The 16,767-nt window shown below is 40.9% G+C and overlaps 1 protein-coding gene across 8 annotated transcripts in view; it reads left to right on the top strand.

Annotated features, from left to right (window-relative positions):
• Positions 1-16,767, top strand: part of pbx3b (pre-B-cell leukemia homeobox 3b) — a 193,503-nt gene that overhangs the window by 150,474 nt on the left and 26,262 nt on the right. For all 8 annotated transcript variants that reach the window (XM_017468706.3, XM_017468703.3, XM_017468705.3 and 5 more), the window contains one exon: positions 13,880-14,121. In XM_017468706.3, the coding sequence (XP_017324195.1) occupies positions 13,880-14,121 (242 nt within the window). The remainder of the gene's footprint in view (positions 1-13,879; positions 14,122-16,767) is intronic.

Below are 16,767 nucleotides of genomic sequence, written 5' to 3'. Positions count from 1 at the left end.
CATGGACCAGGTCAGCCAAGGAAGCCAACAGCAGTTGATGACACAAATATCCATCCATTTTCTGTGCTGCTTATCCTACACAGGGTCATGAGGAGCCTGGAGCCTATCCCAGGGAACTCAGGGCACAAGGCAAGGACACCCTGGACGAGGGGTCAGCCCATTGTAGGGCACAGTTGCACTCATGTTCACACACCCATTCACTACATACAATTTGGAATGCCAGTCAGCCTACAGCACATGTCTTTGGACAGGGGGAGGAAACTAGAATACCCATAGAAAACCCAAGCTCCCAGGGCAGAGGCGGGATTCAAACCCCAACCCCGGAGGTGCAAGGAAATTGAGCTAACCATTAAGACGCCGTGCCCCCATGACAGAAACATTGTGACGAAAAGACAATGACATCACCAACAACCTCCACAGGGCAAGGGTGAAGGTATCACAATCCAATGTTGTAAGAAGACTGTGAGAACATAAATACAGAGGCCATACACCGATCAGCCAGAACATTAAAACCACTAAGACAATGACCCAGAGCACAATGCCAACACAACAAAGGACTTCATCAAGGAAAAATGTGGTTTTAGACTGGCCAAGTTAATTACCAGTATTTATCCCAACTGAGTTTGTAGATCACCTCCCAAAGTGAAGACTGAAGGGAGAACCCCAACCCCCCCCTCCAAAAAACATACAACAACTGAAAGAACTGTGGTACAATCCTGGAAAGGCATCACAGAAGTAGGATACAACAGTTTGGTGATGTCAGTGGGTCCTGGCTTGATTCAGTTATTGCAAGCAAGGAATATGGAACCAAATTTCATGTGAACCTGAAACCATCATGACCTGTGGACCAAAGATTGTAGACCTTGTTTACACCAACATTCATGGTGCTTACAAGGCTGCACTCCAGCATACAGATCACTTCTGAAATGTGCCAAACAAGTTCTGAAACAGTTGAGAACCTTGAGTGAGGGATCCATTTCAGCACAGGACTGTTTTGAACACAGACTGGGATATTTTCAGAGAAGCTGCTATATGCAATGACAACATAGATTTGGAGGAATACACAGCATCAGTGACTGGCTCCATCAGCAAGTGCTGACGTAGATGATGTGACTTCCTTCAAGACCAGAAACCAGAAACAATGAATGCGCAGGTGAGCAAACTACTAAAAAACCAAGACCCTGCCTTCAGATCTGATGACAAGGCAGCTGTCTGCGCAGCAAGGGCCAATCTATCCTGGGCTATCAGAGAGGCAATATGCAACTATGGACAAAGAATTCAAGACCACTTCCTAAACACCAAGGACACACGGCATACGTATTCAGGTCATCACGCATAATAAAGCTATAACCCTTGTCTGTGATGCTGATGCCTCATTCCCAGATGAACTGAATGGTTTCTACACATGGTTCAAAGCACAGAACATGCCAGCAGGAAAGACCACTACAGTTCCCACTGACCAAGTAATTTGTCTGTGTGCATTAGATGTCAGGAACACTGTGCAGAGTTAACCCACAGAAAGTGCTTCAGTGCAACAACAATAATCCCTGTGTTGAAGAAATTGGCTGTGTCCTGCCTGAATGACTACTGGCCCATAGCACTCACACCTATCATCATGAAGTGCTTCAAGCGGCTAGTCATGAAACACATAAAGAGCTGTCTTCCCACCACACAGGACCCATTTCAGCATTCCTTCTGTCCTAACTGCTCAGCAGAGGACACCATATCTGCTGCTATCCACCTTTCTCTTACTCACCTGGACAAAAAGGACAATTGTGTAAGGATGCTGTTCATAGACTTCAACATTCGGCACAATCATCCCACAACAGCTGATAGAAAATCTGAACAATGAGGAGTCATTATACAGGGAGGAGGTGAAGCAGATCACCGAATGGTGTAGAGGCAACAATCTGTCTCTTAATGTTGATAATACCAAAGAGATGATTATTGTCTTCAAGACCTGAGTAGACCACTGACCACTGCACATAAAGACAACTGTGGAGAGAGTCAAAAGCTCCAAGTTTCTGGTTGTGCACATGATGGAGGACCTCTCCTGGACTCTCAATACCACCTGCCTAGCCTAGAAGGCACAGCAGCACCTCTACTTCCTGCGGCAGCAAAAGGGAGCCAACCTCCCTCCTCCTATCCTCACCACCTTCTGCAGAGGGGCAACAGAAAGTGTCCTGACCAGCTGTCTCACCTTGTGGTACAGAAACTGCATGACAGCAATCCACTCACACAATTGTGAGACCAGCTGAAAAGATCATAGGGATCTCTCTACCCACCATCATCGCCTTGTACAATAAAGGCTGCATCCATAAAGCCACTAGAATTATGGATGACACCTCCAACTCCTCTCCTGGACTCTTCACCCTCCTGCCATCTGGCGGAAGGTACCAGAGCATACCACCATGGTGCCACCAGCACTAGACTCTGAAACCATAGTTTGTTCCCTGAGGCAGTCAGATTCCTGAACACAGTGCTGCCCCCATTGCTCATATTGACTCTTCAAACACCTAAACCTAAATCACCTGCACTTTACAAAGCTGCATCCAACCCTTTTTTACCTATGAACCTTGTTTTGCTGCCATAATTGATTCTACATTTATTGCTGCTACACTACACAATACTTTATAGTTCAATAGCCTTCCCCACAACACTGCTCAGTTGTGCTCATTTATGTATTGTACTGTGTGTTCATTGTACTAAGTATTTATTGTTCTGTGTATATATTGTTCTACATATATTGTTCTGTGTATTTATTGTCCTGCAATCATCTCACACTGTTGTGTATTTGCACTATATGTAGTCGTGTGTACGGTACTACTGTATTATGTGTTGCTCCATGGTACTGGAGAATCTACATTTTATTATTTACTTCAATATAATTTAAGACTATCTGTTCCTATAATTTTCTGTGGTCTGCCACCAAAGGTGCCATATTCTAAGTTGCTGGGCCTGTTTTGCTGCATACGGGCCTAGATGGCTTGCCATCATTATGTAACAAAGAATTCTCAATTATACCAGGGAATTCAAAAGGAAAATGTCAGGACATCTGAATCTAAAGAGAATGTGGGTCATGCAGCAAGACAATGACCCTAAGCACACAAGTCCTTCTACCAAAGAATGGTTCAAGAAAAATAAAGTTAATGTTTTGTAATGGTCAATTCAAAGTCCTGACCTTAACCCAATAGAAATGTTGTGGAAGGACTCGAAGCAAGCAGGAAACCCTCAAAAATCTGTTATATACTGAGGAATGTGCTAAAATTCCTCCAAGCTAATGTGCAATACTGATGAACAGTTAACATAAATGTTCAGTTGCAGTTATTGCTGCACAAGGGGGTCACACCAGATACTGAAAGCAAAGATTTACATACTTCTGTCACTCACAGATATGTAATATTGGATCATTTTCCTCAATAAATAAATGACCAAGAATAATAATTTTGTCTCATTTGTTTAATTGGGTTCTCTTTATCTACTTTTAGAACTTGTGTAAAAGAAATGATGATAAAGACACACACACACACACACACACACACATATATATATATATATATATATATATATATATATATATATATATATATATATATATATATATATGTGTGTGTGTGTGTGTGTCTGTATCATCATTTCTTTTACACAAGTTCTAAAAGTCTAAATATATATATATATATATATATATATATATATATATATATATATATATATATATATATATATATATATAAGTGCTGTGGAAAGGTATTTGCCCCCATCCTGATTTCTTCTGTTTTTGTTTATATCTAATTTTAGACATTCAAACAAAATACAAAAACAAAGGCAGCCCTGTGTAAACACACAATACACTTTGTGATCCAAAAGTGATCCAACACCTATCACTCGTGTAAAAACAAACAAATAAAAAAAACCCTAATTGCCCCCTTAATATTAAAATCTGGTTGTGCCACCTTTAGCAGCGGTAACTGGAGATCAGTCTTTCACAGCACTGTGGTAGAATTTTGGCCCACTCTTCTTTGCAGAACCGTTTTATATCAAGAACACTGGAGGACTTTCCTCCAGTGATGGTTTTAAAAGTGCCCGTTAAAAGTTGCCCAAGCCTTGAAGCAGCAAAGCATCCCCACACCATCACACTTCCACCACCATGCTTGACTGTAGGTATGATGTTCTTTTTGTGGACTTCTGTGATTGATTTACGCCAGATGAAACGGGACCCCTGCCTTCCAAACAGTTCCACTTTCGATTCATCAATATATAGAACATTCTCCCAAAAGGTTTGAGGATCATCAGGGTGTGTTTTCACAAAATTCAGATGAGCCTTAATGTTCTTCTGGGTTAGCAGTGGTTTTCGCCTAGCCACGCTTCCATTTTTGCCATTTTTGCCCAGTGTCTTTCTGATAGTGGAATCATGAACAGTGACCTTAATTAATGCAAGAGAGGCCTGTACTTCCTTTGATGTTGTCCTTGTCTCTTTTGCTGGATGAGTAGCTGCTGTGCTCTTGGAGGAAGTTTGGAAGGTCGGCTATTTCTGGAAAGGTTCACTACTGTGCCAAGTTTTTTTCTATTTGGACAGGCTTTCACTGTGGTTCTTTGGAGTCCCAGAGCCTATGAAATAGCTTTGTAACCCCAGACTGATGTATTTCAATCACCTTCTTCCTCATCATTTCTAGAATTTCTTTGGCATAGTGTGTTACTAGGTAAGACCGTTTAACCAAATTCATACTGTTAAATATACCTATATTTAACAACGATTTTTTTTTTTGATAAACGTATTTTGTTTGCAATTGTTTGATATCCATGAGAGCAGAGTTTTTTGTGAATTTTGCTAATATTTACCAAAGGTGCCAATATTAGTAGAGGGCCCTGTATGTATATATACATACAGTATATATATATATATATATATATATATATATATATATATATATATATATATATATATATATATATATATATATATATATACTGTATGTATATATACATACAGTATATATATATATATATATATATATATATATATATATATATATATATATATATATATACTGTATGTATATATACATACAGTATATATATATATATATATATATATATATATATATATATATATATATATATATATATATATCTGTGTGTGCTTTCATAAACCACTGTGGATTTTTGGCCAAAGGCCAAACACACTATCAGCTCTTCAGTAGGGAAGTGATTAATTTTGTGTGTGCTTGGTAAAAAATTTACAATATGTTTGTTATAGGTTATCTGTTCTGGTCCCTATTCTCTTTTTCCTTCCTTATCTCCCTCTGCTTGTCAGAGATCCCTCTCCTGGGGAGAGGAAATGCAACATCATTCAGGGACAAGGCCTACATGAACTGACAGCAACTTACTTTTCCTGCTAGCACCTTGCACTCTCTTTGTTTATCTCTGTGTTTGTGTGTACTTGCATGTTACAATGTGTGAGAGTATGTTTTCTTTCACACATCAATGACTGAGATCATTATTAGCTTATCACTCAGTTAACATAGATGAGATTTCATCAACATCATCCATTACAAACAGGGCTTTTTCTGCACCCCCCCTCACTCTTTCTGTCACTCACTCACTCACTCACTCACACATTCTATCAAAGAGTCCATTCATCTCAAAACCTAGCTTCTAATTTATCAGCAATCACTGAGTAGCTGCAAGATAAGCTCCCATATATTCTCCACTGCCAAATCGTTACCACGAACCCTCTGTTCAAATACTGTTATTTGTTTATCCCTCTAATTGACATAGTATTAACAATAGTGTGTCAGGTTGTTGCACTCCATCTTGCTGGCATGTAGCATGCACAATTAGTCCTCACTGTTAGGCATTCCAGCAGTGCACTGAGTTTAGCATGGATTTTCTACAATTCTGAATGGGGCAGAAAAGTGAGAAGCAGTGGACCAAGTCCAGGGTTTAAGCTGTGTCAATTCTTATGTTGGAAACCACATTGTAGCCTCCCTTCAGTGCATTCTCAGGTATTGTAATTAGTCTGTCACTACTTTTGGGAATTGTTCATTTGCATTAATGTGTTAATGGTATGTTAGTTATCCTAAACGTGTATGAAAGAAGGCAGGCCTGCAAGCATTTTTCCTTAGCCATGTTTTTGCCATGTGGATGTTGGCCAAGGTTTGATTTGTTTTCCACTCTCGTTTCCTCAGACTAATGCAGAGAACATGAAATGGTGAGGATAGTGGAAGCAAATATTTTGCTTTATTTGCCAGAATAAAAATTGTCACACTCAGTTAACTCAGCAGAAAAAGGACCAATTTAAGGTATTAGGGCATACAGTAAGTGGGAAGAGCTTGAGTGTTTCTTGAACATTGTGGTCTCTGAATTATATACAATAATTGTGAGTGATTTTCTCCTGTTAACTGATCAGTGACTTAACTAGTGCCAATGTTTTACATTTGATCTATCATTGAAACTGTGACCAGTTTAACATGGCAGACTAGAGATCGATCAACCAATCAATCAATCTCTCTCTCTCTCTCTCTCTCTCTCTCTCTCTCTCTCTCTCTCTCTCTCTCTCTCTCTCTCTCTCTCTCTCTCTCTCTCTCACACACACACACACACTCACACACACACACACACACACACACACACACACACACACACACAGAGCGATTCAAGTAGCGTTATTGACTAAAAGGCTTTATATTGCCAAAGCATTTGTAACATTAAATTACAGATATACACATTTAAACAATTAAAAAACAAAAGTTAAAATAATAGTAATTATTATTATTAATAATGATAAAATTATACCAATAAAAGAATAAAAAATACACAATGATTTGTTACCCAAATCACCCAAATGTTTCTAAGATTTTTATGCATGTTTACAGTGTTGATGTTATTGTGCAGTTGGTGGTCCTGTTCTACTGGTTATGCTGGTTTTGTCATGACAGGACTTCATAAACCTGGCAGCTAGGTTTGAGCTTGCTGAAGTTTCTCCTAGCAGGTGTGGGAGTTTGTTTTTGTTTGGTGTCAGATTGAAGTCATTTTCATGGGTTGTGAAGTAGGAAATTTTTTTTTACCTAATTTGTGTATAATTAGATCATGTTGTTAAAAAGTGCAGGTCTGTTTCCACTTCATTTTGTGTGCAGTGGGGGACAGCCTCTCTCTCTCCACTCAGTGAACAGAGAGTTAGTCTGAGGGAGATGACCATTCTAGACAGAAGAAGGCAATTTAAAAAAAATATATATTATTCAACAAGCTTTTGAAAGTTATGTAATGAAGCTTATTCAGAATCTTATTGGAATTTAAATCTTTAAATACTTTTTAGGCATCCTAAGGAATAAACAACTTGACATGTTCTCACTCACATTTTGTGTGTGTGTGCGTGTGTGTGTGTAAATAAGGGAGAGAGAGAAAGTTAATCTATCCATTTTGCAGAGAGCTACACATACATGAGAGGTGTGTGTTTGCAATTATGTGTCAGATTCCTGCAAGTGGTAATGTGTGGATGATGAGAGGATGTGGCATATTTGTCTGTACTTGTCGGTTAAGGCTCTGGCTTTCTAACCAGAAGGTCAGGGGTTCAAGCCCCAGCACTGCCAAGCTGCCACTGTTGGGCCCTTGAGCAAGACTTACTGAAACCAACTTTCTAGCAAGCTGGGAAGAAAAGAATTTCACTATATATATTCAATGTATATATCACAAATAAAGCTGAATCCCAGACATTTTCTCAAACTTAGAATTCCCGGCCGGATGCTTTTTTTAAGGTCAGAAAAAGAGGACGTATGGCCACCCTAACAAAAGCATTTCAGAGAACAATTTGTGCTAATTTCTACCAAACTAACTTTTTTGCACAAAATTTATTTGCGCATGCACCCGGAGATTGCTCACGTGAGATAAGACTGGCAAAAGTGAACCAGAACTATAATCAAGCAGCTGTATATATTGTGTTGTGTCAAAAGGTTAATTTCTTTGGTTTTAAATGGAAAAAAAAATTATCCTGATAGTATTGCCATTTTTTACAAAATGTACCTGTAATCTGATTACTTTGTTTTTTGACCTAACTGTAACGGATTACAGTTACCATTTTTACCATTATCATTACTCCCCAAGCCTACTATTAAGTGACTGACACTTGTGCAGAGGCCATGGCTTAACCTGTTCTATTTTATCATGTTCTGCATATTTTACAGGTTATATGCACATGTAAGAAATTTTAAAAATCAACTATTATACCTTTTAAGGTTAGGGTTTGTTTTAGGTTTAGGATAGCATTAATACGCTGCATTAATAATTAATGTCAATGAAAGGTCCCATGTGAAGTAATACAAGTCTGTGTGTGTGTGTGTGTGTGTGTGTGTGTGTGTTTGTGCGCATAAGTCAGTGGAGCAGGGTCTCATTGTTTCTTGTAGTCTTGGCTCAACATGCTGACACTGCAGTGTTCGAATGGCCAAATGGTGTCTCCCACAAATGACCTCATTCATCCATGGCCTCTCACACCATTAAACTACATGGCCTCTAACCTACGACATACACACATTTACTTATCGGTACAACACTGGCTCAATCATTGGCTTATACTGTGAGATTTGCATACATGTTGCTTGTGGTTATATAAATTTGATATGCCTAAAGAGAAGGCCTAAGAAGGTGTGTGTGTGTGTGTGTGTGTGTGTGTGTGTGTGTGTGTGTTTTTGCACGCATCCCTTGAGGATATTCTTGTTGCCTCTCATGCAAGTTTTACTTCTAAGTGAAACTGTGATTGACTCAGTATATGAGAAGTTTTTATATCCAAGAGACCTACAGCAGCATTAAAGGAGCTGCAGGAATATCTGGCAAGTACTGGACATTCCCTGCATGTGACAACAATCTCTCATATTCTTCACAAGTCTGGACTTGTTTCTCATAAAAATAAATAAATAAATAAATAAATAAACTTACCTGCCCACATCACCCCAATCCTTGTGGCAAACTGTTTCTAAAGGATATGTCTGGCACAAAACAAGATGGCTTATCACTCAGTGAACACCATACCCATGGTGAAGCATGGTGGTGGCAGAATTATGCTATGGGGCTGCTTCTCTTCAGGTGGAACTGCTGTAGTCAAGATAGAATGAATCATGGATAGCTCCAAATACCAACTATTTTGGCACAAAACATTCCTTTATTAGACAGCTGAAGATGAAGAAAAATTTCACATTCCAGCACAATAATGACCCAAAGCACAATTTCATGTCAACAAAGGAATGGCTTCAGGAGAAGAAGATCAAGGCCCAGATCACGGGCCTGTCAGAGCCAGATCTAAATCTTACTAAAAAACTGTAGAATAACTTGAAGATGGCTGTGCACAGGGGATCTCTTTGGAATTTGATATATCTGGAGCTCAAGAGAAATAAAATTGCCAAATCAGGATGTGCTAAGAATCTTACACAGAAAGATTGAGTGCTTTACCACAAGCAAAAGATGCTTAAACAATGTATTATTTGAGTGGTGTGCACACTTGTGCAATCAGATTACACACTCGGATCACACACATTTTTATTACTTTTATTTTCCCCCCAAAATGTTTCTGCTGGTTGGTTTTGTTGGTTATTTTGGGTTCTTTCTTTTATTTATCACAAAAATCTGCAATTTTAACTTGGTGTAGACATTTTATATCCACTGTAGGTAGTTTCCCCTATTAATTTGCTTCATCTTATCATCTTAATGGGGAGCATTACAGTTTTGTTGTGAGATTATATATACATATATATACACACACTCTCTCTCACACACACACACACACACACACACACACACACACACACACACACACACACACATATACATATAATCATTTTGCTAAAATAGCAGATACAGTGCTGTGAAAAAGTACCCATGTCTTCTGTGTTTGTGTATATCTAAATTGTTTCAGAAATTAAAACAAAATCTAAGATAAAACAAAAGTGTTAGGATTTCCCCTTGGGCAAAGAGCGCTAGAGCATGCAGTGTGCTCTGAAGCCCGAAACGCGACGGTGCACTTCCGGGGTTGCATTTGACATTTATTTTGTCTATTTGTTATTTGTTTTGTTTACATGTGTATTTGTTATGGTGTTATGTCCTGTCTCCACCCCTGTGATATAATTGGATGTCTCCCTCATGTGTTATCATTGTCCTCAGATTTCCCGTTGATTATGTTTGGTATTTAAACCCTTCATATGTCTTTGTTCAAACGCGAAGTATTGAGTGTGTTCACTGTACCAAGCCTTGTCCTGTGTTCTTGTTTCTGGTTTTAAAAAAAATCTTGTTTCTCCATTTGTACTTTGCCTTGCCTGCTTTATGACCATTTGCAGATCGCCTGACCTTTGCCTGTCTTTGTTTGTTCTTTGCCTTTCCCTTTGGATTACAGTGCACCCGGAAAGTATTCACTGCGCTTCACTTTTTCCACATTTTATGTTACAGCCTTATTCCAAAATGGATTAAATTCATTATTTTCCTCAAAATTCTACAAACAATACCCCATCATGACAACGTGAAAGAAGTTTGTTTGAAATCTTTGCAAATTTATTAAAAATAAAAAACAAAAAAAGCACATGTACATAAGTATTCACAGCCTTTGCCATGACACTCAAAATTGAGCTCAGGTGCATCCTGTTTCCACTGATCATGCTTGAGATGTTTCTACAACTTGATTGGAGTCCACCTGTGGTAAATTCAGTTGATTGGACATGATTTGGAAAGGCACACACCTGTCTATATAAGGTCCCACAGTTATCAGTGCATGTCAGAGCACAAACCAAGCCATGAAATCCATGGAATTGTCTGTAGACCTCCGAGACAGGATTGTATCAAGGCACAGATCTGGGGAAGGGTACAGAAACATTTCTGCAGCATTGAAGGTCCCAATGAGCACTGTGGCCTCCATCAACCGTAAATGGAAGAAGTTTGGAACCACCAATGGGCTTCCTAGAGCTGGCCACCTGGCCAAACTGAGCGATTGGGGGAGAAGGGCCTTAGTCAGGGAGGTGACCAAAAACCCACTGGTCACTCTGACAGAGCTCCAGCGTGTCTCTGTGGAGAGAGGAGAACCTTCCAGAAGAACAACCATCTCTGCAGCACTCCACCAATCAGGCCTGTATGGTAGAGTGGCCAGACGGAAGCCACAGCCCGCCTGGAGTTTGCCAAAAGGCACCTGTAGGACTCTCAGACCATGAGAAACAAAATTCTCTGGTCTGACGAAACATAGATTGAACTCTTTGGCCTGAATGGCAAGCATTATGTCTGGAGGAAACCAGGCACCACTCATCACCTGGCCAATACCATCCGTACAGTGAAGCATGGTGGTGGCAGCCTCATGCTGTGGGGATGTTTTTCAGCGGTAACACACTATGCCAAAATTGAAAGAAATTCCAGAAATCATGAGGGAGAAAGTGACTGAAATATATAAATCTGGGAAGGGATACAAAGCTATTTCAAAGGCTCTTGGACTCCAAAGGACCACAGTGATAGCCATTATCTCCAAATGGAAAAACTTGCCACAGAAGTGAATCTTCCCAGAAGTGGCCGACCTTCCATAATTCTTCCAAGAGCACAGCAACTATTCATCCAGCAAGTCACAAAAGAGCCAAGGACAACATCAAAAGACCTACAAGCCTCTCTGGCATCAATAACGGTCACTGTTTATAACTCCACTATCAGAAAGACACTGGGCAAAAATGGCATACATGAAAGAGTGGCAAGGTGAAAACCACTGCTAACCCAGAAGAACATTTAGGGCTCATCTGAATTTTGCTAAAACACAAATTGATGATCCTCAAACCTTTTGGGAGAATATTCTGTGGATTGATGAGTCAAAAGTGGAACTGCTTGGAAGATGGGTCCCGTTACATCTGGCGTAAAACCAAATACAGAATTCCACAAAAAGAACATTATACCTACACTCAAGCATGGTGGTGAAAATGTTCTGGTGTCGGGATGCTTTGCTGTTTCAGGGCTTGGGCAACTTGCAATAATTGAGGGAAACATGAATTCTGCTCTTTACCTGAAAATTCTAAAGGAGAATGTCTGATCTTTAGTCTATAAGTTGAAACTCAAATGCAACTGGATTATGCAGCAAGACAATGATCCAAAGCATAGGAGTAAGTCCTAGTCCTACAAATAAGTGAAAGACTTATCTCCAGTTATTGGAAGCATTTGTCAAGTTACAGTCATGGCTGCTGAAGTTGGCACAACTACATTTTAAATTTAAGGGGGCAGTTAGTTTTTCATATTGGTGATAGGTAATGGATCATTTTTTTTCTTCAATAAAATAAATAAATAAATAAAATTAAACTGTATTGTGTGTTTACTCAGGTTTCCTTTGTTTTATATTGTATTTCATTTGAAGATCTAAAACTATTTTGTATGAGATGTACAGAAAAACAGAAGAAATCAGGATGGGGAAAATCCTTTTTTACCACATTGTACAACATTATTAGCATATATATGATTATTTGTTTTATTTGGATTCTTCACCTCTCCTTTGCTGTGAATGTAGGTCATGTAGGGTACTGCTTTACCAAAGTAGGTGTGCATGTCCCATTGTTAGTGAGAACTAATTAGGATCTGTTAAAAGATAGGAGCAGGAGTAAAGAAAGGGATGAGTAAAGGAAGAAGAGTGAGAGAAAGGCGGTGGGCCATGAAAACATATGCATAAGGCATCAGACAGAAACAAAGCAGGATTGTCTCAGCCTCCAGTCTCCTTAGAGCACTGTCATAATCAAATATATGTTAAAGTCTTGATTAAAATATTTTACAATAGAGAGATTTCTTACCCGTCCCCTGATTCATTATTCTCATGCATGAATTGTGTTCATTACACAGATTTGGAGAAATAATGGGAGTTGGGCACTGATGAGGAAGACTATGATCAATCTTGATGGCTCTTTACTACTTCGAGGCTCATAAAGAATATCAAGCAAACATAATGACTTATCCTACTCCTTCATATTAATCACAAATTTACGTACATATGGAGCAGCCAGCTCTGTGCAGAGAGCAGAGATACATTGTATAATAACACACTTTGTTAACCACAAAACATGACGACACTTGTGCCACACACACACACTTTCTGTTTAGCAATGTTCTGGTGAGGGATGTGCCATTTTGCTGTTGAGTGTGTGTCAGTTGTGGTGTGTCGCTGTCATGCTGGATGATGAGTAAACGCATAGTATCGGCTTTGTGGTATGTAAATGGGAAAAGGCAGCCCTGTGAAATAGAGGGAAAACAAATTCATACCTGGAGGCTCACTCTCTCAGCACTGCAAGCTCCTCTCTGTATTTTCCAACATATTTCCGTGGCTCAGAAATGACTATATATTTAGTTGTATCATCCAGCATTTTTACAGCAGTGTCATCATTCTGAGCCACTGTCATATTACATTTGCTAGTTACAGGGCACTCACTAAAATGTTTAACACACTGCCTCTTGTAAGAAATGATCAGTCTTATTCAAGCCACCCTTTGCTCTTATTAGAGTATGATGACGGGTCTCAGGCATGCATTTGGGTCTGTGTGTCTACTCATTCTCAAAGGCTTATAAACAGGGTTTTCAATTCAAGGGCTATAAAACTCCTTCACTGCACATTTTTGCATTTTCTCTTTTCTGACTCTACTCAGCTCATGACTGTCTTGTTAGAGCATGATTTACATGAATTGTGTTTTGAAAGCTGAAGTATGCATGGGGTCCCTACATTTGGCAAACACTTCCTTAAAATGGTAAAAGAATTAGATAAATCAGATAAAAGAAAGTTGTATGTTCTAAGTATTATACTTAAAATGTGCTATAGAAAATATCCCAACCAGGTTGGCTGTAACTCTCTTGATTCATCAGATGCACCAGATGATTCAGTAGGTTGGTTATGTCTCTCCAGGTCTGAGTATTCGAGGGGCACAGGAAGAGGACCCTCCTGATCCTCAGCTCATGCGTCTGGACAATATGCTGCTGGCAGAGGGGGTGGCTGGCCCAGAGAAAGGTGGTGGATCAGCTGCTGTGGCAGCAGCTGCAACGGCATCGGGAAGCCCTACTGACAACTCCATTGAACACTCAGACTACCGGGCCAAACTCTCACAGATCAGACAAATCTACCATACAGAACTGGAGAAATACGAACAGGTCTCAATCCAACAGATCTCACACCAGACACAAATAGCTAGAATTTTGTTCTGCATAGTGAAGGTCAAACATAAAGGCAAATAAATCCTGTTTAAATCCTAGGCATCATGAAATTCAGAATTGAATACAAAACAGTATTAGGATATACAAAACTTCTGGGTTACACATGTAACCCTGTTTCCTGAGAAGGCAACGAGACGTTGCATTTAGCATAACAATATGGGAGCACCTCTAGCGCCCAACGGGCATCTGAAGCTTGTGTAAAATCATGCCTATGTATAGGCCTGCCATGATCAGGTGACGTGGCAATTAAGCGCATCGTGTGATATAAATATGGCACTTGTGAACCGCACCATCAGCTTCTATTATCTGAAGCGAAGACGCAATTCACAGGCCTGCCCTGGTATGACAAAGCTATGCAGGGAACAGAGTTACATGCATAACCCAGACGTTCCCTTTCAAAGGGAACTTCAACGTTGCATTTAGCATAACACTATGGGAATGAGAATACCCACTCCGTCATACCGAGGGTACGGCCTGTTCAAAAAGAACCAAACCCGAGGGTCACTGCAAGACACTCAAGCCCAGGGTGGAATGAATATCCAGGCTGTAATAACGAATGAATGTGTGTGGCGTAGACCATCCTGCAGCAGCACACACATCCTGTAAGGATACCCCTTTGGACAAAGCCTTCAAGGAGGCGACCACCCTAGTTGAATGAGCCCTTATGCCCAGAGGCGTGGCGAGACAGCACCCCTCGTAAGCCATAGAGATTGCTTCCACTATCCAATTAGAGATGCGCTGCTTTGATACAGCATCACCTGTACTGTCACCTCCAAAGCAGACCAGCAGCTGCTCCCACTTACGTCCACAGCTCCGGCCAGTGGCGTAGAGCCCAGAGAGCCCTTACTGGACACTACAGGTGCATTCTCTCTTGTTTCAGTGTGGGTAATGGAGGAGGGCAGAAAGCCTGCAACACCACAGGGTGGGCAGCCGATGTTGGCACCTTAGGAATATAATCGGACATAGGATACAGGAAGGCCTTGGCTAATCCAGGGGCAAAGTCAAGGCAGGAAGGGGCAACAGAGAGAGCTTGTAGATCTCCTATTGCTTGAGAGATGTCAGGGCCAGCAGCAGAGCTACCTTTAGAGTCAGAAGCTTCTCAGAGGCTGACTCTAAGGGCTCAAATGGGGCCCCAGACAAACCTTCCAGGACCACATAAAGGTACCAGGAAGGTATGTGCGGCCTGCAGATGGGCCTCAGCTGCCTGACACCACACATGAACCTCGAAGTTAGAGGATTTTGCCCCACAGAGGCTCCATCAACAGGGGTGTGGCTGACCAAAATGGAGGCCACGTAAACCCTGATTGTAGAAGGAGCCCACCCTGCTGAGAAACATTCTTGTAAGAACTCCAGGACTGTAGCTATTGTGCAGTTCACTGGGTCTAGCTGACGTTCCTCACACCACAAGACAAAAATCCGCCACTTGAGTGTATACAATTTCCTTGTGGATGGTGCTCTAGCGTTTAACATGGTCTCTACAACCTCAGTTGTGAGACCAGAATCTATGAGCTGGTGCCCCTGAGGGGCCAGACCCAAGGTTTCCATAGTTCTGGTCAAGGGTGATAAATCAGCCCTCTGTCTTGAGACAGTAGATCCATTCTAAGTACTCAAATGGGGCACCTGACAGACCTTCCAGGACCACAGAAAGGTCCCAGGAAGGTATATGCACAGCCTGCAGATGGGCCTCATCCGCCTGATACCACACATAAACCTCGAAGTTAGAGGATGTTTCCCCACAGAGGCTCCATTGACAAGGGCGTGGCTGGCCGAAATGGCCGCCGCATAAACCCTGAATGTAGACCGAGCCCATCCCGCTGACAAACATCCTTGTAAGAACTCCAGGATTGTAGCTATTGCGCAGTTCACTGGGTCTTGTTCAATAAGTCAATTCCTCTAATTATTATTTATTGACCCCCAGGACCATATACTGAATTCCTTAGTGAATTTGCAGACTTTATCTCAAACCTGGTTGTTTCTGTAGATAAAGCATTAATCGTTGGTGATTTTAATATTCATTTTGATAACCCGGAAGACCCACTGAGAACAGCGGTTGTGTCCATCTGGTCACACTCTTGACCTCATACTAACATTCAGATTAAATATAGAAAATAAGAACTCCAGGAAAAACTCCAGGACTGTAGCTATTGCGCAGTTCACTGGGTCTACAGTGGATCCCTGCGGATGGGAATCTCCCAAGGAGTGCCATCTGGCAGTGATATCTCTGAGAACCATATTAAAGCTGGCCAATAAGGTGCTACTGGCAGCAGACATAGACTGTCTTGCTAACTCTCGCTAGAACTTGTGGGAGCAGAGCAATCGGGGGAAAAACCTACAAATGTGACCTCGGGCCACATGTGCACCATGGCGTCCAGCCCTCATTGTGCGGGAGAAGTGAGGGCGAACCACAGTGGGCCGTGTTTTGTCTCCTCGGAGGCGAACACATGCAGTCCCACTTGGCCAAACTTCGCCATATGGACTCCACCATTAGTGGATGAAGCCAATTCCTGGGTCTCAGCCCCTGCCTCAACAAGATGTCTGCCCCATATTCCCAGAATGTACATTGCACTTACTGACAAACTTTCC

This window comes from Ictalurus punctatus, chromosome 5 (genome assembly GCF_001660625.3).
Source record: "Ictalurus punctatus breed USDA103 chromosome 5, Coco_2.0, whole genome shotgun sequence".
In the NCBI taxonomy this organism is placed as follows: domain Eukaryota; kingdom Metazoa; phylum Chordata; class Actinopteri; order Siluriformes; family Ictaluridae; genus Ictalurus; species Ictalurus punctatus.
The sequence above is the reverse complement of the archived record's forward strand: the minus strand, read 5'-3'. Positions and strand labels throughout refer to the sequence as shown.